This window comes from Astatotilapia calliptera, chromosome 6 (genome assembly GCF_900246225.1).
Source record: "Astatotilapia calliptera chromosome 6, fAstCal1.2, whole genome shotgun sequence".
In the NCBI taxonomy this organism is placed as follows: domain Eukaryota; kingdom Metazoa; phylum Chordata; class Actinopteri; order Cichliformes; family Cichlidae; genus Astatotilapia; species Astatotilapia calliptera.
The window spans coordinates 3,347,112-3,373,315 of NC_039307.1; the positions used below are offsets into that span (position 1 = coordinate 3,347,112).

General features: G+C 43.2%; 1 protein-coding gene across 2 annotated transcripts in view; it reads left to right on the plus strand.

The window, feature by feature from the left end:
• LOC113023571 (ras and Rab interactor 2) overlaps positions 1–26,204 on the plus strand; it is a 40,736-nt gene that overhangs the window by 11,664 nt on the left and 2,868 nt on the right. For both annotated transcript variants that reach the window (XM_026169688.1, XM_026169689.1), the window contains exons 2-11: positions 131–266; positions 8,000–8,094; positions 8,367–8,556; positions 8,638–8,755; positions 12,431–12,503; positions 13,096–13,187; positions 18,528–19,904; positions 23,885–23,967; positions 24,065–24,290; positions 24,922–25,053. In XM_026169688.1, coding sequence (XP_026025473.1) covers positions 198–266; positions 8,000–8,094; positions 8,367–8,556; positions 8,638–8,755; positions 12,431–12,503; positions 13,096–13,187; positions 18,528–19,904; positions 23,885–23,967; positions 24,065–24,290; positions 24,922–25,053 — 2,455 coding nt within the window. In that variant the 5' untranslated portion in view covers positions 131–197. The remainder of the gene's footprint in view (positions 1–130; positions 267–7,999; positions 8,095–8,366; positions 8,557–8,637; positions 8,756–12,430; positions 12,504–13,095; positions 13,188–18,527; positions 19,905–23,884; positions 23,968–24,064; positions 24,291–24,921; positions 25,054–26,204) is intronic.

Consider the following 26,204-nt stretch of genomic DNA (forward strand, 5'->3'; position numbering starts at 1 on the left):
GAGGAGAGTGACAATCAAAGATTCCCAGCAGACGAGCATCACTGTAACCCCGACTGTGGCCGAAATTGGAATTTCCTCTGGGTGCACCACAGCTCAAGTGTCTGAAGTGAAACATGTTTGTGTCCCACAGAGCGCCAGCCTCTGCAGACGCTGACCTAAAAGGAAGAAGGACCGAGTCCTGCTGACAGGAAGACAACATGGCCTCCAGCTCGCAACCCAGAAATCCTTCCTGTGGTCTCACAGACAGGAGCAGCAGTTTCTTTAAGGTAAGGACTGGACAGCTCTGTGGAGACATAGCAGAACAAAGATCATGCAGAAAAGTAAGTCATCACATTTGTGTGGCAGATGCTGAATTTTATGAAACTATTTAAACAATTTTTTTTTTACCTTTTGGATTAATTGAACAAACAAACTGTAGCTGAGATGATTTAGATTAAGGGTGATGTGAAAACCGAGGTAACTGGTTGATTGGACGGATCAGGACAGGAAACGATGAATGTCTGTTTCATATTTGAAACTTATTTACACATTCAATTCAATACAACTTTGTTTACATATCACCAAGTCACAACAACGGTTGCCTCAAAGTGCTTTATATCGAAAGGTAAACACCCTACAATAATACAAAGAAAATAGACAAAACCCAACAATCATATAACTCCCTGTGAGCAAGCGCTTTGGCGACAGTGGGGAGGAAAAACTCCTGTTTTACAAGAAGAAACCTCAGAGCAGAACCAGGCTCAGGGAGGGCCGGGGCCATCTGCTGTGACAGGTTCTGGGTTTGGGGGAGGAAGTGAGGACAGAGACATGCTGTGGAAGAGAGCCAGAGATTAATAATAACTAATGATTAAATGCAGAGAGGTGTGTAAACACATATCAGATAAATAGTCACAGATGTTGGCTGTGAAAACAAAAAGTCCACCCACCTGTTCATACCTTCTGGTGCAGCCAATCAGAAGAAAGTTGCCTTAAAGAGGAGGAGTTAAAGCAGCTCGTTTTAGACAGGAGATGAAGATAAAGAAGGCTTATGTTGAACATTTAGTTATGCAAAGCTGCCCCAGTAGAGTTTAGAATAAAAACATGAAAGTGAACAAGAATTTTTGCTTTAAGCTACAAACTGGTGTCATAAAAGGTTCCCCGCTGGCAGCAGCTGTTCAGCTGGTTATCATGCACACCCCTCAGCATAACTAACATAATTATTCTGTTGATAATTAAGTATTTTTCTGAGTGTTTTAAACTGCTATCACATTTCTTCTTCTTCCTCCTCCTCTCGAGTTGCCACAGCAGATGATCTGCCGCCATCTCACCCCAGCAACCTCCTCTGTCACACCAGCCTCCTTCATGTCCTCCTTCACTACATCCATGGACCGTCTCTGTGGTCTTTTTCTTTTCCTGGCAGCTCCATCTTCAGCATCCTTCGCCCAGTGTCCCCTCACTATTCCACCTCTGCCAAACCATATATCAGCCAGGTCTCTCCCTCTACCTGTCATTTCCCCCTTTTATTTAAGTTTGCCACCAAATACACCTTCCCTCTCTCCTCCTGCACTGTCTTCATCCAGCAGGAGCTCAGTTTTTTCTGGCGCCCTGCTGTTCGACAGCAATGGTGCTGGTTTCTGATGATCTTGAATATCTGAATGTTTGATTTGGGAAAGATTCCAGGCTTGGGATCTTGCATATAGTTTCTTTAAAAAAAGTTTTGATAGGCCACATTTATCTATTGACAATCACAAATAATTTCATAGACCCCTGTTCAGTAATCTTTTTTCTTCTTACCATTTTTGAGACAGACTCATGAATGTCTTCATGATTTTTTTTTTATTAGTATTTTTAAAGCACTCATCAGAGTCTGTTTGGATTTATGCACTCTGGGATTTCTTTATCCTGTTGAGGTTTTATCTTAACTTTAAATTCTCACCATTATTAATTCTGACTAAGCACTTTTCCTTCATATAATCAGGAAATATGGACTGTTGACTGATGAAATACCAAAGTGGATCAGTGTGTTTGACAGTTTTCCTCCACTTTCTGCCATGCATCGAAGAAGTTCTGGAAATGAACAAAACCAGCTGCTCTTCCTGGCAGCCTGACAAACACACTCACAGGACTCATAAAAACCTCTCTCTGTCCACTCCTCTCTCTCCCTTTCATCTTCATCTTCTCCTAATTTCTTCTGTTTTCTTTCTCTTCTGCAATCAGTTGCATATTTTTGCTCCAAGTGTCACTCAGATGTGAAAACCTTTTCATGCAGTGCCTGTATGTACTGTTGTAGTCTTGTGTTATGAAAAGACCTGATCTATTTCTCGAGAGTTAACACATGACAGTAAATCTGTTTCCTCGCTGCTTCTGATTTCCTCAGTCTTTCCTCATCTTTCAGTGCCCTAAACATTTTATTTTGTGTGTGAGCCTTGGTCAGTGTTAAACGGATTGTCCTAACCTTGTGGTATAAAACCCTGATTTAACTCTGAGGCTGACCTTTAACTTCATCTAATGCCTGAGCCACACAGGCCTAGATACTATTAAGCGACTTCTCCCTGGCAAATATGGGGTGTTAAGGGAAAACGTGTATTTCCCAACTGGTGATGAGTGGTTACTGCCTGTTGCTGGGTGAAATTGGTTGCAAAAATGGTGCAGCATTAAAAACCAGCCTATGATTGCTTCGGGGCTAGCAGATTGCCCCAACCGTCCGTTTGCACGGAAGATTCTAACATTTACTCTGCAAACTGTGGCAAAGCTTGAAAAAGTGAAGACCTGACATGAGAAACATTCACCTTCACAGTAAAAGATGTTCCTTTGTGAGTATCTCTGCTATGGCAAGGTTTTACTTTTACTTTGAAGCCGATCCATGCCACAGCTTTCACAGTTTCACAACAGCTTGGAGAATATTAGGCAAGCGTTTGCAGACAACTGGACGTCTTCCTTGCTTCCAGCTACTGGAAACCACAGGATCTTCTAGCGCAGTGTTTCCCAACCACTGTGCTGCGGCACATAGGTGTGCCGTGGAAGATTATCTGGTTCCACCTGAGTAGTACTGATTAGTACTGATTAGTACTCTAAGTGATCAGCATAACAGGCAACACAGTTACATTCTCCTCCACTAGAGGGCAGTAAAACTACCTGCTCTAATTAAATGGCTTCTCAACTGCCAGTAAAACAGAAGAAGAGGAAGAAGAAATGACATAATAGCCGAGCTTTGAGACCACAGTGATAATAGCAATAGCAAAATTTTCAAAAAAATATTTGAAAAGAAAAGGTAGTCAGTCTGAGCTGGGTCCTGGAGAAAGTTACGATCCAGATGAAGCATGGGCAGTGGTCAGAAGAAAGCGTTTCCTCTGTACCTGATGCACGGAGAAAAATGATCAATATGCTTGTTGTGACATTTTAGTTTTGTGGTGTGCCGTGTGATTTCTCTAATGTGAAATATGTGCCGTGGTTCCAAAATGTTGGGGAATGCTATTCTAGCACCACACTTTTCCCTGGTGACCAGTGGTTGTCAATGAGCAGTCTCTAGGCCTGTATGACTGGGACATGAGCACGTGCGTACAGGTAGATGGATTCATTTGTACCTTGCTTCATGAACCAGGGTTGTGTTCTCAGACAGCTGTTGTTTATAATGTTGGTCCAAATGTCACTGCAGCAAACCTTCATTTCTATGCTGATGATATAGTGATGCTCCTCTGCACCACCACAACAGGCTCCCAGCACCACCTGTGTGTGTGTGTGTGTGTGTGTGTGTGTGTGTGTGTGTGTGTGTGTGTGTGTGTGTGTGTGTGTGTGTGTGTGTGTGTGTGTGCCCTCTACTGGCAAGTCAGTTGTGTAAAAGAGATTTTTATATACAGTCTTTTAATGAAAAGTTGATTTTTCATGTAAAATCTTTTACATGCACGAGGTCATCTCTCCACTATGGTTTGATTCTGAAGCTGCCTTATATGTGCAAACTTTTTATTATTAGATTTTGTTTTTTTCTTCACACGTTGCACATTTCTCTGGCATTATGGTGCTTATACTTTAATTCTGCACCCCTGAAAGCCTACTAAGAATAACACTTGAAGCTCTTTTCTGTTCTGGGCAGTTTCTCCCAGAGGGCAGTGAGGATGGTCTCATTTCTGGCTTTGTAAAATGTGGGCTTTTAAAAAAAGAAAACAAAGATTTGTTAGTGATGTAACAAATCCTTATTATGTGTATTATGCCCACTAGCCCTGAAGTGATTGCATCAGCTCAGTTTATCTGTATGATATATCAGTGCCCTGTACAGAGGAATGAGTAAAACCCCTTTGAAAGTAAAAGAGACATCTTTAGACCAGACCAGCAACTCAGAAACAAAGTCACACTTTTAATTTCCTTTGCAGCTTTTTCCATCTTTAATAACCCTGTGAAAGCGCTCTGTACGCGTCTGTGTGTCAAAACCAAACACATAGTTTCCCGTTGACTCCATCCATGGCTTTAACAGCAGCTCATGCAGTGAATCAATTACGTCTACGCATGCACACACACACACGTGCATTGCTGAAGGAGCTGTGTTTGAGCGCTTCAGTCTGCCTTTGCTCTGCATACCTGTGCTGTTAAGAATAAACTATAATGAATGAAAATAAACCCTGTTTATAAAGCTCTGTATAAATCAGTGAGTGCTTTTTTATGGATGTGGGTGGTTTTTCTCTAAAGGTCATCAGTGTGACATAAGGCCTGTGTGGGTATCATCGTTAGAGTTCTCTGCCCAGATCCAGTCACTCAGCAGCGCTCGTGCTCACTGACCTTCGTTTTATCGGTCAGGAATTTCCCATGTCTGCTCTTCTGGCTCACTTTCTACTTTCGCATTCATATAATTCAGTGCCTGTCTCAACAATATGTAATAACTAATGTTTCTCCTTCTTTCCGTCACTGGATAAACTCAGGATATGAGGCTCTGCAGAGAAAAAAAGTTCATGTATGATTCTGTAACATGGAAACCGTTTTAAAGGCTAGAAGGTGACATTAGGATAAGCAGACTGATGCCACGCTCACGTATGCTCTACGACTTGACTGGACTCTGGCTTTAACTACAAAGACGAAGGGGAAACTTTTAACCTGGTACTGTCCAACACCAGCCTGACAAATTCCAACTTTATTATGTGATTCCCACTAGCCTTAAAACATTTTGTGCATTATAACTGGAAACTGTTTCCAACAACAAACATATGGTGTATTTTACTCCCTCCCATGTTATCTTTTGGCTAATACAAACTCAGATAATTACATTACATTACAGCTGATGATGTCAGGTAACACTACACACCTGAAACAACTTAACGCTCATCCATGTGACGCTGGCGCTCTGGCAGAGGGAGCTGCCAGCTTTGTTTTTGTCTCTGAGTTGGTTTAGTGGCTTGAATTTCAACTGGATCTGTCATCAGGAACACTGTAAACAATGCGGTCTGAAGTGGTGTAATCTTTGTCAGCAGCATGGGAGAGCGCTCGTTAGTTCTTTAGAAGGATGAAACATGAGAGCAAATGTTTTCCTTTCTGGGATTACCCGTGCTAATTAAAGGTTCATGCTGTTCAAACTTCCACTTTGCTATTTTCTAGCTTCTACTTCTACATTTCTTACATTTCTTGATTGAAAATTGATGCTTTGAAGCATGAAATCTTTGGCTGTTTCTCCAGCTTTGGTCAGCCTCTGTCTCCACCCAGGCTCCGGCTGAGAGCTCCTTCTCTGGGTTTGAGATATTAGTTGTTTGGTGTTGCAGTATCACTGGGGATCGGCTCGTGTTGTGTAACAGAGTTTTGACCTGATGCAAAGCTGTGGGAGTCTGTGGCTTTTACAGAGCTGGCTCCACTTAGTCCTGTGAGGGGGGGTTGAAGGTCCTGTGGTGGCTGTGGTCTGGCCTGGAGCCCAGTTTAGGGAAGAATGTTTGGAGAAGGATGCCTCCTGCTGGTTATAATGTATAATGGGCGCGCTAGTTCATAAAATCTTTACAAATGTGCCGTTTCTGTGATGATACACATCCTTCTGGCATATTTTCCCTAAATGTTGCATTTTAATGTAGAATATCAGAAAGATAAATACTGTAGGCTTTCAGGAGCAGCCCTGTTTGCACTGTTTGACCCAGATAATCAGTGAAAAGCATCCAGATTTCAACATCTGCTCTGATACGACGAGGAGGCTCTGAACCCCTGGGAGTTCTCTAAAATGTGCAGTGAGGGAATGTGGAAATTGCAGTGAAAAAAGACAACATGAAATCAGTTACATTTTTATGCAGCCAAACAGTTTTCAGCTCCAGTACATTTTGGAGTAAATTGCACACAGTTGTTCCGATACAGGAATTAATTTTGCCAGAATGTGTGTTTTAACTGAATGCAGACGACTCAGAGATAATGTGTGGGGTGAAAGGGGCACACGTTTGCTTTAAAATAAAAGGAAGTTGCAACAGTTTTTGTTGCTGGTTCCTCTGATTTTACCAGCTTACTGTGAAAGTGAGTCAGAGCTTGGAGAGAAAAACGTACATGAACTATGGGTGAAATACAGTGGAACAAGTTGAAATCTAAATGTACGCAAATGAAACATTATTGATTCAGTTTGGGCTGTTTTCCTCGATATTGATCATAAATAAACATCCGGAAATCTGAGCAGACCTCAAAGACTAAAAGATGGAAGAATTCACATTTTTGAAAATTCAGCCGACTTGTTGACACTGTTGAGTTTTTGGAGCCAGTATGGATCATATTTGATCCAGATGATCCAAAGTTTTATTTTTGAAGCTTGGAGGTGAGGATTCTGTTACTGTTACCATCTTTGAAGCCACGTGTCATGAAAAAGGGCTGATCAGACACTGCTCACCTGTACAGTAAACACCAAACACTCACTGCGCCCACCCGAGGCGATGTCTGCGAGTCCACTCACCTTTTTTAAAGGTGTCACAGAAGCAAGTCTCCAGTCTGCGCTGGGTTCTTATTTATTTATTTATTTTTTGTTTGTTTGTTTGTTTTTTGAGGAAAGCAGGAAGTCCGACACAGAGACTCTGCCAAAAGCTCTCGCAGTTTCGTTTCAGGAGTTTAAGGAAAGGAACAGAAACACACTTAAGACACCACGTCACAGAAACCCACACACACCCAAAGAAGTGACTCTGGACCCTCGTAACATTACAGCTGAAATATTTAAAACGAGAGGTTTGTTCAGTCACTTTCATTTGACCTTATTCCATTAAACTGAACATTTTACATTTACAAAGCAACCAAATCCTGACTTTAAGTAATTTGATTACATGAAAATTACATGTTACAAAACATGGCAGCATAATCTGCAGGAGAATACCATCAAAGTGATGTAACTGTAATAACTGTAGTGGAAGTATAACTTCCAAGTTGCAAACTTAGAGTTTTTCTCTTGTTGTTAAAGTTATGGCTTTCTCATTCAAGCCCATTCATTTAGACTGGAGCTTCAAATTAGCTTTGCTGGTACTTGTTACCATGGCTGCTTTAATGTTTTGGGGGGATTACAGTTGGGGACACCAAAATCTACATGTCTCCAATCATTTCATAAACCGAGCAGGTTTTTGTTTTCTTTGTTCTTTTTTCCAGGTTTGTAAAACAGACTCCGTATCATCCATGTCATCACTGCTCGAATCCTAAAATATTCCAAACTAAATGCGGACCTAGATTTGAATGACAGTTGTGATAAGCCTTATCTGTGCCGACCTGAAAACAACACTGCCTGTCACAGATGACTCTTTGAAGGCTTCCTGTCTGAATTAGAAACAGCATTTTCAGTTTGGGCAGCAGTTTGTTATCTGCAGGAGGATTAGGAGAAATTTTCCCTCTTTTTTTTTTTCACTCTGTGCTTTGTGTCTGTTTCCTTCCAACAGGAAATGAGGTCTACACCGGAAAATGAGTAACAGTTTCTCCAGTCCAGTCTAGCTCAGGCTCAGTTTTAAGTTTCATAATTTATGTTTCATTTACATCTCGTCCGTCCTCTTCTCCTTTTCACGCTCCCTCCAGAGTCACAGCCTCTCACTCTGTCTCTTTCCAGCTGATTGACACATTTGCGTTGGAGATCGGAGAGCTGAAGAAGGAGATGGTTCAGGTCTCTCATGCTGTGGACAAGGATCCTGTGGAGCTACAAGGGTGAGCCTGTTTTCTATGTGCTATCAAGTATTTTATTCCAGACTTTATGACACAGATCTTTCTGTTTTCATGTGCTTATTCTATCCATTTGGAGTTTATTATAAATTTGTAATTAGATGGTGAGGTCTGGAGGACAGTCTGAAAATGTTTATTTTCGGCATTGACTTATTTTATTAATTCTAAGTTATTTTTTGGTTAGGAGGAAACATATAAAAAAACATACAAACAACCAGCAGGTGGCAAAAGTGTTTAAGTCTTTCTCTCTGTGGCAGGCTGGAGAGCGGTGTGTACCTGCAGGCTCGCCACTGCGGTGGGCTGGTGGGTGAAAGGGATTCTGGGTACGACTCCTTGCGGAGGAGGATGAGCGTGTGGGACCGGCTGACTCAAACCCACCCGGCGTGGCTGCTGCTGGGGGTCAGCGAAGAGGAGGCCAATCGCATACTGCTCAAACAGCCGCCAGGGGTGAGGAGGTCGCGTCCTGGGATGCAGATGTTAATATGTCTCCTTTGAATGTCTTTCCAAACATTTAATTTCGCGGTGCAGGTGTTTTTGGTGAGGAAGTCTGTCGCTCTGCAAAGAAAGGTCCTCTCCGTGCGTCTGCAGGAGGATCAGGAATCGGGAACTCCCATCAGCCACTTCCCTGTCAGAGAGAGTCAGTACAGTAAGTGACATGTTTGACTACCTTTAACTAAAAAGTACTTTTCGCTAGACGTCAGAGTCATTAGTTGCATTCTCTTAAAGCACTTTTCAAAAAGCTGTGATGGCAGAGATGAGTCAGACGGCTAAAACGAGGCTTTCAGTTTCCTTTGGTCCTTAGAATACATCTCGTTCGACCACAGCCGCCTCTGCAGTCACGCTGTCCTCTGGGTCAAAGACTTAAATACACCATTTCCTGTCCACCTCTGCAAATGATGCCCAGAAATAAACCAACACCGAAACAAGAATCAGATTATGACTGAGGCGGTTTGCCACATGTGTATGTTACATTGTGTACTATTGTAGTTTTGTTTTCTTTTTAAATGTAACTGATCAAGAAAATTGCCGGAACGACATTATTACACCATCGTTTTTGCCTTTAGTGAAGCAGTGAAGACGGATGGGAAAGTGAGGAGCAAGATGCACAGAAATGGCCCGCGGGTCGGGCTCGAACCAGGCCGCTCGCCCACTGCTCACTAAAGTGGCGCCCAGCAGGGAGAGACGGCTCAAACAATCAGGAGTAAATATTTTTGAGAATTCTTGACAAAATTGGCAGTTGTCCCGTCCCTGCCCCAAAGAGGCTTTCAACAAAGCTAGACACTTGGAAGACTCAGGAGCCAATCATATCGTTGCATAAAGCTGGACGACTGTTTTAAACCTTATTTTGGGTGAAAGCAGGTTTTGTTTCTTTGTTTTGATTACTTATTTTTTTTTAATTGGACTTGTCTGGTGAGCAGAGATGGGCAGTAACACGTTACTGTAATCCGATTACTTTTTTCAAGTAATGAGTAAAGTAAGGGATTACTATTGCAAAAAAGGTAATTAGATTACCGTTACTTTCCCGTAGGAACGCTGCGTTACTGCGTTACTAAAACCTTGGGGGTTTTTTTTTTGCGAAAGTGTCTCATGACAGTGACGTAAGCGAGTGCGCCGTTTGTGACAACAGCTGTGTGCAGATCAACAGTGGATCATATATCGAGTGCAGAGAGAGTATGAGCGTGCAGCGTTTAAAGCGTGGAAGCACTGACCTTACTTTGAGTTTGATTCCATAAAAAGTGACAAAAACATTAGTGTCCGCTGTGCGTGGGAAGAAAACTTCTTTTTACAGTGAAAAAAACCCCTAAACCTCCGAACAAGCACTGAGTAGCTACGACGTGATGGGAAACTCACAGAGAAACTCGCGGATTCTTCCACTGACCGCTGCACACCTGCACCAGAGTAAACCTCCACCTACCACAGTCCTGCTTTACAGGTGAAAATAGAGCAACAGGACCACTGAGTCTTTGACTTTATTTATTTTCTGCTGTGTTTGCAGTGTCCAGTTTAAGGCAGTTCAGTCAGAAGCAGAAGAGCTGTGCAGCTGATTCCAGGCAGGAGCTGTAAACCCAAACAGGATACACAGAATAAACCAAAAACTATAACTTCCTGTGATTTTTGGTGAACGCAGCTCAGGAAGTGAGATGGGAGCAGACTAGGAAATAAGCAGAGCATCCAGTTAAGATAATGAAGCCGAAATGTTGTTACATTAAAAACAAATCCAACATTTTCTATTGTATTTTTACTATTTTAACACATTTCCTCTGACGGTGCTTCAGCTTAGATCTCCAAACTCATCATGACCTCATCTTGTTTTTGCTCGTAGACAGTGTCCAAACTACAACTGCTGAAAGAGCCAGCCCTATAAGGCTTGACTGGTGATACTGGAAATGTGGGTTTTACAAACAAATGACAGCTGAAATGAACCTTTCGTCTAGATTTAACTTTTGTCCTGAGGGTTTGCCATGTGAAAACACATAACATACACAGGCTTCTGTTTAAGTAAGAGCAATTATAGTACTTATCTTCAGCAAACACGCACAGCAGCCATGATTTTCGTCACCTTTGTGCTTGTGCAGCATACCTGCGCTGACCTCTTTCATCTAAAGCTCTTTGCAGTTGTGCCTGCTTGTTGTGGTTCTTCCTTATGCTTTGTGGAAGCTTTATTGAACTGTTAAACAGTCATTTTTAATTGTAACATTAACGTCTGAGATATTAAAGTAAATCAGTTGCATGTATGGTAAGCATTAGTCATTGAGCTGCAACACTGCCAAGAAGTGACGACATACCAGCTGTGGATTTTCCCTGCTGAAATGACAGCACAGATGGGATTGTGCCTTAGGCCTGCTTTTTCTTCTAGCTGCTCTATAGTTGGCGTGCCTCGTCAAGCTAGCCCTGTACACAGTGTTTGAAGTGAACTTAAAAGCTTTTAATTATGTATATATATAAATACAACTTTAGAAAAGTTTCCTTTGTGAAACTCTGCCTGTGCACATAATGAGAAGAGTAACTTCTGTCTTTGTATGTGACTGTATGGAAACTAAAAGCTCAAAGCCACTTCCCTAAATGTGTATCAGAGAGCCAAGAAGTCTCAAATGAGGTGAAAATCACCTAAGAGAGATTTGAACTCTTAGGTCTATGACATCCATTCAACAGTTGTTGAGGATATCTCAACTTGAAACCTGGAACGATCCACTGTCCCAGATTTTGTCAGTTTATGTAGATGTTGAGTTATTTCGTGGTCTAATTTCAGATACTAGAGATCTAAATACTAGAAATAAAAAATAATAAATGAGAAAATGATCAAACTCATCAGAACTCATGATCTGAGGTAGTCATCGTGACATCACCTGCTGTTTTATAGTCTCATTCTTGACGCCTCGAGCTTCTTGGCCACGGCCACCTTAACGTTGTGTAGCCAGACATGATGCAGATCTCACTGTGAGACAGAAGTGTGCTCACAGCAGGTGTACCTTTGAACTCGGTCACCTTAATTTACAGCATGAATATCATATTGTATTCAATAAAACTTGAAACTCAGGAAAGACTGTTGATCTGTATCCTTTTATGAACAAATGTAGCCTGCTAACATCATAAATGTGTCCCATCTGCCCTGCACTCATGATGAAGGTTTCACAAAGAGACGTCACAAAGCAGTGGCTGATGTAATCTATTTTTTATGTACATCTATGACGAAAACGTTGCACCAAAAACCGAACGCACCAGCTTTCTAAGTACGCCAAGACCAGTCAGTTATTGGCACGTCCACTTTTATTATTTCTCACCACAGATTCATGCAAGAGTCTCTTTGCCTTCAGCAATCAGAACACAAGATGACATGTTTATATCCTCATATTTGTTATGCGGCGTGAGGACAGTGAGGGAACTCGACACCCTGACCTGGTGTTATAACTGCCAGTTCAAAAGAGGGAAAATACCCAGAGGAGATAAGAGAACTTGTAAAACTTGTTGCGCTTCTGGATTATTGACCTGTTCTTCCAGAAGCGACGGAGAAGTGGGCATGTGCAGTTTGTACCTGGAGTCAGTGAAGAGGAGAAACCCTGGGTAACTGACGAAGGTCGTCTGAAAATGTTGCAGTCACATCGTTTTAATTTATCCTTTGAGAACCTTTTTTTTTCTTTGAGCTGAATTGTTGGGCTCGTTTATTTAATTCTTCTGACACAAGTACCATCTCATCAGTATAAACAAGCCTGAAAAAATGCTGATTAGGCGAGAAATCCCTCGGTGAACTCTTGCACTGCATGTCATTAACTTCCTGTGTGTGAAATCTGATGAGATCTTTGTAAATTTCATCTGCCTACAGCCTTTTCTCTCGATGGATCTGGGATCAGCTTTGCAGACCTGTTCCGGCTCGTGGCCTTTTACTGTATCAGCAGGTAAATACCCCACCTAAGGCAGCTTCTTTGTTTGGTTTTCTTTGCTGTTGCTTTGTGATGATTCAAGCATGGATGAGGATAATGTCGAGTAAGCAGTCCGCTCTCAGCGCTCACGGCTTTCGCTTCTTGTTTTATATCGTGCCAGCTGGGGCAACGCAGACAGACACAGGAAATAGTTGAGCTGAAAGAAATGGCAGACACAACAAAGCAGAGAATTAAATGGACACAAAATTGTCTTTAGATATCGTCTTCAGCTGCGTGTTCGCTTTATAAAGTCTGAGCACGGGGTGTGTGTGTATCTGTAGCGCTGTATTAAAGTGGCGTTAATGTAGTGCAGTGGAAAACCAAGGGTGTGTTATGAAGGCACTTATCTGTATGACCGTGTTTGGGTCGTGTTTTGCCAACCAGACTTGAGGCGTCATCACTTTTGTTCCAGGATTTTATGTCAAACGAGGACGATGGATAAACATAAATCTGTCACACATGCACGTTTCTTTCACGACTGACCTTTAATTCGACAGCTACTTCAGCTCCTATGTTTATCCCTTCTTCTGCTTTCTTAACACATTTTAATTTGTTTTTGTCTCTTTAGAGATATCCTGCCATTCACACTCAAACTCCCAGAGGCCATAGCTTCAGCCAAGACCCAGAAAGAGCTGGAGGAGGTGGCTCAGCTTGGAGCAGGTAGCCTTGCTGCTTTGTAAACTCACACCCTGAATGAACATGTTGGATTTCTCACAAGTATATCTCCAAGTTGTCTGCACTTAATTCATGGTAAATTCTACCTGGTATGTCTTGATAATGTGGTTATTGCACCTCCACCATAAATAGCATAAGGCTGTAGCTATCGTGACATCAGCTGCTGATTATTGAAGTTCCATTATGAAGCCTCGAAATGAGCCTTTAAGTCTATAATGTGGATAAGATAAGATAAACCTTTATTAGTCCCACATGTGGGAAATGTTTTGGTCACAGCAGAAAGTAAGTTAAGAACAGTAAAAATTAAGAAAAATGAAAAAACAAACAAAACAATAGAATAGAATAAGATATGACAGAATAACATACTATACCAAACAGAATAAAAAACTGCTAAACTGGGAAATTGCAGTTGGTACTATTGCACATCAGGGAGATGGGGCGAAAGTTATCGTTGTGTATTGGATGTGTGTCTGTCTGCACATGTGTGGTCATCTGCAGAGACCATGTTGTGGAGTTTCACAGCAGAAGGGAGGAAAGACCTGTGAAATCTGTCCGTCTCACACCGCAGGTGCTGCAGCCGGACACTGAAGGAGCAGCTCGGTGCTGTCATAATCTTCTTTTCTGAAACTTAAAATGATCAAAATTTACAAATGGGACCTAATGTTTTTTTCAATATGACCTCAAATGAGTGACTGAACCCATAAAGTCTTTTCCATTGACTTTACATGTAAACCTGACGCTCTGGCCACCTCTATCGTGTTCAGTGTGAACACACCGTTAGAGAAAGTGTTTAAAGAGTATCACAGCACCATGCGGGAATTCACCGAGCTCCTGAGAGCGACCCTTTCTGTCAGTGCTTGATTTTCATACAGCTGTGTTTGGATAGATGAGTGAAAACCTTTAGCAATGAAGTGTTTTTAAGGACTTTTTTCAAGTCAACCCATTAGATGGGATTACCTTGTCTTTTGTGCATTGGCTTCACTTTTCACACCCAGTTTGATAGTGTCTTTAGGACCTAAGGCTCATGCTAATTTAGTATTTTCTATCCCTTATATTAAAAGTGCTAGGCAAACTGATAAATAGTTGTTGTTTTTTTAAATTCTAATTGTTATGATTTCTTCTTTCTTGCTTGGCTAATCAGTTTCCTTCAGCTTTGTCCTGACAGGAAGAAACTATTGCTCGAGTGCTCAAACAGAGTAGAAATCACTGCATAGGTACTTTAATATAGGTACATAGTGTCTTTAGTGCTATTATTTTCACTTAATGTAAACTAGAGGAGTAAGTAAGTAAAGGCTGCTTTTCAATCTTAGTGCGTTGAACTCAGACTGTTCATTTGGTTTCCAAATCTTTTTAATTTGCTTTCCAGTTTGAGTTTTTGCTCCATGTATCTACTGGAAATTGTAATATTACCTGGTTACTGATCTGTAAAGTGCAGGCAGGCAAACAAAGCAAAGATAAAAAGGTCAGTGTTCGTGCTGCAGGTGCTCTGTTTGTTTTCCCTCACACTGACTATCCTGGTCGGGTTTCATAGCAGATTTGCTCACATCGCTCCGAGTTACTCTAAGCTCAGCTCCTGTGAAACTGCGGGTGAGTCAGCAGAAGCCTACGACATAACTCACCCCTGATGAGGGAGAGAAGGGAGTGGCGAGTGGAAAGCTACAGACGGCCAACTGCTGTCTGAGCACACACATGCCATTGCACTGCATTCAGACCTGTATAAAAACACAAAAGGCTTGCAAGCATGTGTGCTAACATAATATCATCATTACCAAGATGAAACGCTATCATTGTTTTTTCACAGTCTTCTATGAATGGATGTGGGTGGAAGCGTGCAGAGTTACTTTGTGATGAAGCACAGTGGCCGAAACATCCTTTAAGTATTTTTTTTTTTTTTTTTTTTTTTTAAATGACATCAGAAACAGCAGTATGCGACATTATGTGATGGCAGAGCTTCAGTTCATCCTTTGTCATTTTTTTTTTTTTTTTTTTTTTTTTTTTAATAAATAGGACAGGGGGAATGAATGAGAGAAAGAGGGGGAGAGAAAGAAAGAAAACCAAAGGGGAGAAGAGACGGTGAGAAGGGGGGGAAGAGAGAGAAAAAAAAAAAGAACTCCTGGGTCACCTGTATGGAGAAAAAAAAAAGTTTTGTGAAGTGGGTATGGAGGAGATCAAAACTCCAGACATCCAGAGGCCCCCAGAACACAAGAGACCATGGAAGACCAACAGAGGGGCAGCCGCGCCACTGTTCCAGTAAGAGCTGAGGAGAGTCCCAGATGAGGGCTCGCCCAGCAGCCGCGGAGCAGAAGTCAGGGGGAGTTGCAGTGACGCGCCCGTGAGCTCCGCCGGCCCCCAGCTGTGCCTGAGTGACCGAGCCCCAGGCCGAGAGGCCGGGGGCACCCCACCTCCAAAGGGGCCCGAGCGAGCCCCAGGCCCCAGGCCCCGACAAGCGGCCGCCAAGGAGTGAGCCGGTGTGTACCCGGATGCCCACCCCCAGATACAAAGAACCACCAACACACCGACACCTGAGGGGAAGTGGTGGTGGGTGGAGATAGGCCTCCAAACCTTGGAGGGCCTGAGGTGTCCCCAGAGAGGTGGCGTCTGATACCCAACCTGACATATAGACACAGACATACAGGCACACACAGATACAAACATCCATTCCCACCCTCATGCTCTCATATGCACTCACTCCACACTCAACCAACGTGGAGACAGACATAAAGAGACGCTGTACACACAATCACACTCCCCAAGCGTACTCTACAAACCGGGTCTAGGTACCCTTGCCCCTGGAGGGGGGAATTGCACCCAGACCCAGGTGGTGTTACCCTTTTCCCTGCGGTGGGGAGAGGCAGACCACCCCGACTCCGCAGCAGCAGGGAGGCCCCACACCCCAGACCGCAGTCGGACGGCCAACTCCTCCTACTAGCCCTCCCGCTCCAGCAGGCCGCAGAGAATGGGGGTGGGAGAAGACTCCAAACCTCCCTCCACCCGCTCATTGTAGTGTTGATGCATATGTGTTCTAAGGTGCAATTAAAACCCAGGAGGGCATGGAGCTACCTGCCAAGGAGCAGCAGGTAAGCGCAACATCCTTTAAGTATTAGCCAGTTTCTTTAATGCCGGATTTGCAAGATTATCCTGTCATTGAGGGAAACTCCCCTTCGTCATTGGACTGCTTCTATTTAAAGACAAACAGCAGACCGTTGTGGACTCTGGCCACGCACATGTAAAGGAAAAAACAAAGAAACAAAACTTATCTTGCGCCTCCCGTGAATCAGTTAGTTTATCTCTCATGAGGCTGAACTCTTATCCTCCCTATCGGCATGACTTTTGTTAGCAGTGCTGTGAGTTTGGTCATCTCAGCTTAGACATTAACTTTCCATTTAGAATGCAAAATACTACAGATTATTGCTGCTCATTGCAAAGTGAGATACCACTCTAACAAATGCATGTTAGCATTGCTGACATCATCATTAAAACCGCAGACAGACACAAGGGTCACTTTTTAAAACCTACCTAAAAATTGTTGCAGACCAAGTGGGGACTTATGGGTTTGGAAAATTATGCAAATGTGGCAACTTAAATTAACCTGTATCCACTTATTAAGGCACGCAAACATTGTTTAATCAAGTAAATCCCCATACACATGTTAAATCTTGCATGTCTGGCTTCACAGCAGAAATCACCATGTTTACAGCGTGCTGCAAAAACAGTTTTGGTCTTTATGGTTAGTTTTTCCCTTTGTAATAATTTAATCTGACAAATATTATGCTGTGAGGCAAGACCATCCAAAGTGTTTGTGCTACAGTTTGGTTAGTGAAATCAGTAGCTGTTAGAAATTCATGTTGTATTAGTTTGTTGCATAGCGCACATTAGCATTGTGCATTGTAGGTAGATCGTTTATGTAGCTGATAATTTAACACCCTCTCACCTGAACATGGTATTTACTACTCTAAAAAAACATGGCAGCAGCATGGGTTACATCACTGTCACTTCATCCATCATTTATATACAGTCTATGGGCAGACGAAAGACTCTAAAGACTTCCTGCATGGATATTTCACAATAAAAACCTTAAGGAATCTCTGGTGGAAGATTCCTCGCTTTCCTGATATTGTTTTAGTTTGCAGCACATGCAGGAAGTGATGAGGTTATTATTGTCAGTAACTTCTGCATTGAATTAATGAATTTATTTATATATAAAAAAAAACAACCTGTGGTTTTAATGTGGTGAGCTTCACTCAGTATAAACAAATGTCTTGTTTGTAGTATTTAAGCTAAGTGAAAGTGTGTTTGAGGCACTTTAAAGTGCACGTCTTTACTTGGATAAAGGGGAACTGCGCTCAGCCCACTCTGCGGTCAGTCAGTTTTACGTGTGGTGTTTATTCAGGTTGGGTTGCTTGCTGTTGGGTTGCTCTGCAGACACACACCACAGTGTCAGGTGCTCGTTGCTCACATGGACCAGCAAGAATCCCACAGGCAGCTTTCAGTCCCCAGACACCAAAGGATTACAGGACATATGAAACTGACCTAGCAGCTGGAGCTGCTTCTTCATTTCCCCCGAGTTTGTCTCCATTTTTAAGTGGCAACAACTGTGTAGATGTATGCGGAGTGTGGATTATTTGTTGTCTGTTCTCTTAAAGGGTGGTTAAATCTTTATGCTGTAGCCGTGCGTTTATGATGGGATTCCACAGATGCTTTATTTTGTAGTTGTTCTCGCAGCAGCTGTGTTAGAATGAGGTCTGTCTTGCCAAGCAGCTGAAAACAATGGGATGATTCAGTGGAGTGAGAGAGCATTTCCTCCACTCCCCTTTCATGTTTATGCACTGTCAGTGTAAGAAAGAAACAGAAGAAGAAAGTTGTTCAAATGAGATTCACAGACTTTAAATTTAACACTAGATATTAGGAAGAAAGAAGATTGATACTGAATCGACTCAGAGCTACAAGGAAATGCAGAGCAGGAAGAAAGGGGTGGAGGGACTGTGCGCTATGTGGAGTTTTTAGTGCCCTCCCACTGTGTGATTATCATGTGTGGCTCCCTCTCTCTGGGTGTGTGTCGGCATCCAGTGAGTCAGAGCAGAGAGGCACGGGCTGAGTATGGAACACTTCTAGACGACAAACGAGCAGGAAAGACGGACAAAACTTTGAAAACTTAAAGGGAGCCAACAAAGTTAGTGGTGAGAACCTGCTGAAAACTCTGCTGCTGCGTTAATTTGAACACAGCAGCTGCTCTGAGGATTTATTCTCTGTGGGAGTTTTGACTTGTCTCAGGAGACGCTGGTCAATGTTTGCCTCTGACGGTTTCTTTACGTCTGTGTGTTACAGGTTTCTGGGACTCTGCCCTGTGCAGTCAGCGGCACACCTCCCCCCGTCCCTGTCGCCCTCTGAGCCGGACCCTCAGTCCCCAGCGGACCAACAGGAACAGCGAGGTCGAGGGGTCACAGCAGAGACACACCAGGGCTCACTGTGACAGCGCACCGGCAACCTTACAATCCCATGCACCTCCACCTAACTTTCACCTAGAGAGAAGACATTCCAGCGGTCCTCTGTGCTTTGTTAACCCGCTCTTTCTCCAAACCCATCCGCACCGCCGTAGCAGCTCTGAGGAGGAGCCGCCCTCAAAGGCTGTCGAGTCCACCCTGGAGAATGCAGAGGAATCAAAGCCTTTAACTGGCAGCCAAAGCAGTGATCCACACGTGGACAAAATCAAACCCAACAGCAAATCGCGGCCCCCTCGCCCCCCACCGCCGCGCTCGATGCCACGCCGGCGTCCTGCCCCACCTCCACCTGGACCTCCAGCAGCTACTGCCAGACCGAAGAGCATGCCAGAGGCTGTAATTACAAGGCAGCACCAATCCTCAAATAAGCGCCCGGCACCCACTCGACCTTCGATGGGCATCAAGCACAGCGGATCATCCAAAAGTGGCAGCTCACCAATCCCCGTGACTTCAAACCCACCGCCTCCGAGGCCAAAGAAGCCGGATTTGGAGTCTCACCGCTGCCACATTGCCCTGGATGATGAGACCATCGCCAAGGCCCTGTCTCGTGCCAAACTGCCATCCTGCCAGCCTCAATCTGCCACCCCTGCGGATCTGGAGAGTCCGTCCGGTCCTAATGAGAGGGCACACCAGCGACTCAGCGACATGAGCATGTCTACTTCTTCCTCCGACTCACTGGAATACTCCCAGTCTCCTGGATTCTCCCTGGGCCTGACCCCTACCCCATCATTACACCTAAATCACCAAGACCCGGTGGAGGACAGCAGTGAGGACGATGACGATGGGGAAGAAGAGGAGGAGGACTACGGAGTTGGAATGGAGACAGACTTAGAAATGCGCCTCCGTCCATCCTTCAGAGCCCGGAGCCGAAAGGTCGGCGTGAATATAAGCGGTAGTTCCTTCATCCTTCCCAGGGCCTTGAAGGGGCGCTTCAGTAAGGTCAGCGGCATGCTCAGCTCCCTCATGACCCCGGAGAGGCGGACGGTGAAAAGGATCGCTGAGCTGTCCAGGGACAAAAGCTCGTACTTTGGTTCCCTGGTTCAGGACTACATCGGCTTCGTTCAGGAGAATCGAAGCTGTCACACATCAGGGATGGATTTTCTGCAGACTCTCAGGCAGTTTATGACACAGATGAAGGCTTACCTGCGCCAGAGCTCTGAGCTCGACCCTCCTATTGAGTCCCTCATACCCGAGGACCAGATTGGTAAGTGTTTAAAGTGAAATGTGACTTGGAGATTTGTAGTATGGGCTCATCCTGACTTTGTAAAAGATCTTTGTGTGGGTGCAGGTGTGGGCGTGTGTCATGTTTTTGTTATATATCTGACAGCTTTCAGATCTCTACATGTTCACATTCCAGATATGTTGGGCCATTAGTGATTCAGAGGGTTTCAAAATCACTACATTCATCGACAGTGCTGAAGCCTTGCATTGTGTCGTTGAACTTTCCATATTAGCATGCCTCATTAGCCGTGTTGAATTACAGACATGCCAGCGTGCTGTGCCCTAGTGAGTTATTCCTGGCCTGTGTTTGTTGGCATAATCTCACACTGTAGTTGAGTTTGACTTTGAAGGGCAGGTGTTGCTTTTAAGTGTATATTTAACTTGGTGGGGCTGTTATTAAATGTCAGGACTCAAGGCTACAGAACTGTGTCAAAAAGTACCTTCGTATGCCTTCATTTCATTCATTATTATCATTATACTGCTGCTCGTGTTAGGATCCATCAGGTCCTGCTGGATATGTTTTTTAAAGTGTTGCTTTCTCAGTGATGTCAGAACATTTGAAAAAATAGTTTGCACATATGGAAAACTCTCTGAAAGGGACGCTTCATTCTGATCAGATTATTGTGCACTTGCTTTGCAGAATATGTGAGCATGTCTTTGCACACATCTCACATCCCCTTGTTCATTGTAAACAATAACAGCAAAGCCTTGTTCAGGGACAGAGAAATGATCCTTTCTGATTGTCCTAACAGACCGCACATAAACAATCTCGCGCTCACAAAGGTTCGCTTTGGAGAGGAGAACTAATGTAAACATGTTTAATAAGCAGGCAGACTTTGATTCAATAGTTTGCAAAATGGAAATCTACTTTACTAGTCATTGGCCCAAATGTGGCCCACATCTTCAGTTTCCTGTGAGCCACGTTTGGCCTTGAGTGACGCTGATGTATCAGGATGAGTCTGGCTGCCTAAACTTAGCCCCACATCCACCTTACATGAGCCAAATGAGGTGTGTTGTGAGTTTTGGCCAAGTCTAACACCCATAATACTTGCTGTAACCCAGCTCAGGACGTCTGAGCCACATCCAGCCTGCTGGAACATTTGTGAGCACCAGAACTGAAACATAAATGAGTATAAAGTGGCTCAGATTAAGCCCTCGTTTGTCAGCTGTCAGAATAAAAAGTCTGAGCTGAGAGCCGACAGTCCGCCTGATGTCATGTTACACTCACACATAACTGTGAAAAAGGAGAAGTGGAGCTAAGGTGACCCTTCGAGCCTCTCGGGCGTGTTTACAGAAATACTGGGGAGTGCAGTTATGTTGCAGCAGAACAAAATGTTCTGTTGTGTTTATAATGAAAAGGAAAGCTTGAAGTGCAAAATTTGGAGTGATTTTAGAGAGTGCAACACTTGAAGTATTGTGAGTGGGAGAAGCAGAATGGTTAGCTTATAGGGAGGCTTTTGACTGGCAGCACACACCCCAATTCATAAGTAAACAGAGAATGTGAATGACGAAGAAAGGCGGGGTGTAAATCAGTAAATGAGATATTTATTATGCGCTTCTGGTGTTCCGTCAGATGTAGGAGTACGTGTTTGCCTCCCGATTTAATTGCTTTTGAGATAAAACCTAACAACAAATCAGAAAGTCAGAAAATGTAACGGTCGATCCTGAGGAGGCTCCGATCACGTCCTTGTGTGCACGTGAGGATCTAACAGAGTCGTCCAAGGCTTCCTTTTTATGGCTCTAGATTTATATCTGTAAGCATTTTGCAATAAAGGACTCGCCAAGCCCTTGTCTCAGGTGAGCCACAGCACTTGGCTCTCGTACAGAGTGAGCGGGATAATTGGGAGGTAGTCATCCTGTACTTCTGTGGCTCACAAAGAAAGCAAAACAGAATACCAATTCTTCATAAGAACAGGATTCCTGTGCGTGCATGCACTGTACTTTGTTCTGCGTAAATCATTGCATAAGTCTGGCATAAACAGCGCCCGGAGGCTGGGGTTGCCTGTGCTGCATGAATACTCGCTGTCAGTGAACAATAACACGCGATTGTGTGAAATGCAGCATGCTGGGCATAGTTGAGGAAATGGTTTGAAGCCCGGGTACGTGGGTCAGAGGTACAGGCGGAGCCGTTGTATTTACACTCACGTACAATCTGCTTCCAGGTTGGTATATGACCGGAATGCTTAAAGCTCACACTCGAGGTCAGTCACTCTTTAACCTTATCAGAGCCATAAACATGCAATCTATCTGACACAACCTGATTTCAAGTGTTTGAATGTCAAACTCTAAAGTTTAGTTTATTTACTCATTTTGCGGCTTCAGCTTTGAAAGGCATGCGTTGATCCTTCTTCCAATTATTTACCTTTTTCTGCTTTTTAGTGTTAAGATAGCAAATGTTTCCCATTAGCCCACATGTTCATATAATCTGTTCTTACACATAAAAAGAGCCAAAAAACACTATACTGTAGCAAATAAAGAGATTATTCAACCAGCTTGAGCTTTTTTGTTATGTCCACTAATCAAAGTAAATCATGCTGCTGTGATTAGTGGAGATAATCACGCTTAAATCTGATTTGTTCTCCTGCTGCCGTTTAGGAGGCAACTTTGTGAGAGGAGCCTTGGCATTAGGGAGACATATCGGCGATAGCTTGACGTCCTCGTAAATGATTTCATCACAGGATGGATGGTAAAGGGCATCATGTGCCTGAGGGCCTTCTGTGCTGCCAGACATTGTGCATCCTTATACTCAAATTACTTCCTGTTCATTGTCTTAAACGGCCTTCTGGCAGCATGATGGCGCGGTGGTTTGCGCTGTTGCCAAACCATCCCTGTGTTTTCCCCGTGTCTCCGTGGCTTCTCCTCTCACAGTCCCAAAGACATGCATGAAGTGGGGGGAGGTCAGTCTACTTGGTCTCTGATTTCGATTTGTTTTGCTGATGAGAGCAAACAGACTGGAATTCAAAAGTGTCTCCTAACCATAAAGTGGTTATGTGAGCCCCACAGAGATGCAGCTGGTAATATCTGAGGTAGGAGTATGTACTGTTTATAAGACTGGGGAAACCTGCAGTCAGCTGAGACTGAAGAAGTCAGTTGGATGAGTGACGAAACGTTTCTCCCACAAACTGCTACGTCCAGATGAACAGAATCAACTTTTGGTGAAGTAGGAGGGTGTTGTTGTTATTTTCTAATAAAGAAAACAACTGAAGAATAGAAACATCTGAAGCGTTGAGCTGACTGAGGTGAATTTCTTGGTATGGTCTCCGTTTTGACATGCAAATAACATGTAGTAGAAATGATTTTAAAAATGCAGATATTTTATTTTCCATGTGATTTCTTGAAATGGATTTATAGTGCACTGGGTCAAATTGCCATATTTCCAAAAAATACATTAAAAAAGAAATAATAAAAAGAAAAAGAAAGAAATACATTCAGGTACGACCAATTTTGGCAAATAAAGAAAACAAAAAGTCGGTTTGCCGACTGAATGCTCATGTTGAGCTTATTGTCAGTGATCTCTCACATGTCATCTGGGTTTAATTACTGATTAAAAGCATTAAGTCTTTAAAGATGACGCACTCTGATATTAGGGTGGATAATTTAAGCCTGATAACTTAATCTTAGCCTGACTTTAAGCCATATGTGAGGACGGAGTCCAGGACTGTGCAGCGTTAAATGTGAGAAAAGTCTGTGCAAGTTTCAGGGTTGATGAACATGACTTCAGCGTGCTGACTGCCATAAGCATGTGACGATGGTTTCGGGTTAACCAGTAAATCACCTCATTCGTTCCCAGGAACTGCAGTGTACATAAGAGTTACAGCAAATGTACAGTTTCAGTTTTATTTAACTTGTCATTGCACAACACACAGTGACACACTTTATTATTTGATTACTCAAAGAAATGATCATTACATTACGTCTGGTGCTTAACCGGTTGTCTGTGTGTGGGTGTGTCCTCTTCCACAGACCAGGTGCTGGAGAAGGCCATGCACAAATGTGTCTTAAAACCTCTGAACAGCGTCATCGAGACGGCTTTGCATGACTTCCAGGTGAAGATCTTAGAAAAGTGTCTTCATAAATGAGGAGATAAGCAATGCTAAAGATGAAGCCCTGATATCAGTGATGCATTGTCTCTGTTCGCTGCAGGTGAGCAGTGGAGCTTTGCAGCAGCTGAGGGAGAACTTGGCGCTGGCTAAGACCAAAAAGCCCCAGGAGCTCGGGGTGGATGGTGCCGTGCCCCCTGACGCCGTGGCTATTGAGAAAATCCGGCAGAAGTTCCTGAACATGAGGAAGATGTATTCCCCCGAGAAGAAGGTGTCACTGCTGCTGCGAGTGTGTAAGCTCATTTACACCATCATGCAGGATAACTCAGGTATGGAAAAGTCCGTTTGTTCCCAGTTTGTCAGTTTCCTCTGATTGTTTACAGCTGTGATTTTTTTCCTTTTCCTTCCTCTGCCTGACCTGTGCGACTACCATCAAGGTTATTGTAGTTAACTGAAATGAAACCAAAAACTAAAATTAGATATAAAAAACATTGTTTTATTCTAAAATAAAAATGAAAAACCAGACTCTTGGAAAAAATTCAAACTAACAGAAATGATTTTGTAGTTTTAGAATGTATTCATTTGTGATAGTAGTTATCACAACTTGGCTGATGAGGCTTTGATGGGCGTGTTTGTTGAGAGTCTGGATGTCTAGACTGTGAGTCAACTGCTTCCAAAAGGAGTTTTCAAAAAGTAACACCTGTTCTGATTTTCCTAAATCACACCTCTTGACATACGCCCTCCATACAATTCCAATTAAGAATGACTAAACCTAACGTCAAAATTAATAAAAACGAAACTAAAATGAAACATTTTAACATTTTCAAATGAAAGCAGAACTGAGAACGATCTAACGAACTCCGGAAACGAACTGAAAACGATATAAAAGTGAAAAATAATTTGAAAATACAAACCTGCCACACCTACATCCCCCTCTGCTCTCCATCTGTTTCCTTCCAGGGAGGATGTACGGTGCCGATGACTTCCTGCCCATGCTCACTTATGTGGTGGCTCAGTGCAACATGCCACAGCTGGACACGGAGATCCAGTACATGATGGAGCTGCTGGATCCATCCCTGCTTCAAGGAGAGGGTAGGTCCTGTCGGTTACACAGGACATACACATTACAGCAGCACTTGTGCATCGGTTACAGACACAGTTACCATCTGAGAAATGTTCGCTCAATATTCGCAGAATTCTTTTCATGGTTTAGAAAAATAACTTCACGATATCTAATCATGATTCAGTTTAGCTGCATGTGAAAATAGTTAGAACAACAGTATGCCTTATACTTTAAAAGATCAATGTCTACAATACATTTAGGTACCAAACTAGTTTGCTAGGAAAAGATCATTGGGTCATAACAGAGCCTTTCCTACTGACGTGTAACATTGTTAAAGCAGGACTTTAAATAAAGCAGAGAGAGACTCTGAGGTCTGCTCACTGAAAACATCACCTCGTCTTAAAGTTTAGATGCTTCATTCTCCAGGTTGGGCGCACCAGTGTGCTGTGAGGCTAAAGAGGTCCACCCTGTTTTGTAACCTGGTCAGAGGAAGGTCTTGCCATTTTGACTGTGTGAGAACAGGAAGCTTCCAGTTTAATGGATGTACATACCCAAGATTATAGGTGGAAGTCACGTAGTGGAAGTTCAGACTGTGAGAGGAGTGGTTTCCTGCCACAGTCCGGTTGACAGTATTAGGATGTTGTATCAGGACTGATTGTGGAAAGGAATATTTTGCATAATCTGCCGCTGCTGCATGTAGCGATGAACCTGCCGAGTTTTATCTCCAAACTCTTTCCTTTAATAACTGTGCAGCTTTTACAGCATCTTATTACTCATTGTTATGGTTTTACAGCTTTGATGTTTTGATTCAGTATCGCTGCTCTTATCAGTTTTATTACCAGCAGCAACAAACTTGGAGCTGTTTTCTTTTGAAAAAAACATCCTACAGAAATACTGCTCATGAATAATTTAGTAGGTAATAAGTCAGAGAAACGGCAACGAGGAAGGGTCAGACTCCATATTAGCTGTCAGATCACTCAGGTTTTTTGTGGTGGGTGAAACATTTTATGAGCAATGTTAATGACAGTAGATGACGAGCTCTCAGCTGTAGGATGTTACTCATTGTTTGTCTAAATAATGAATAACTGCCTGTATATGTGAGTGTGTGGCTGTCGGGGCCATGTGTACTTTTAGCTTGGTGACATCTATGTCATGTCAGAGTAAACGAAACCACAGAGAA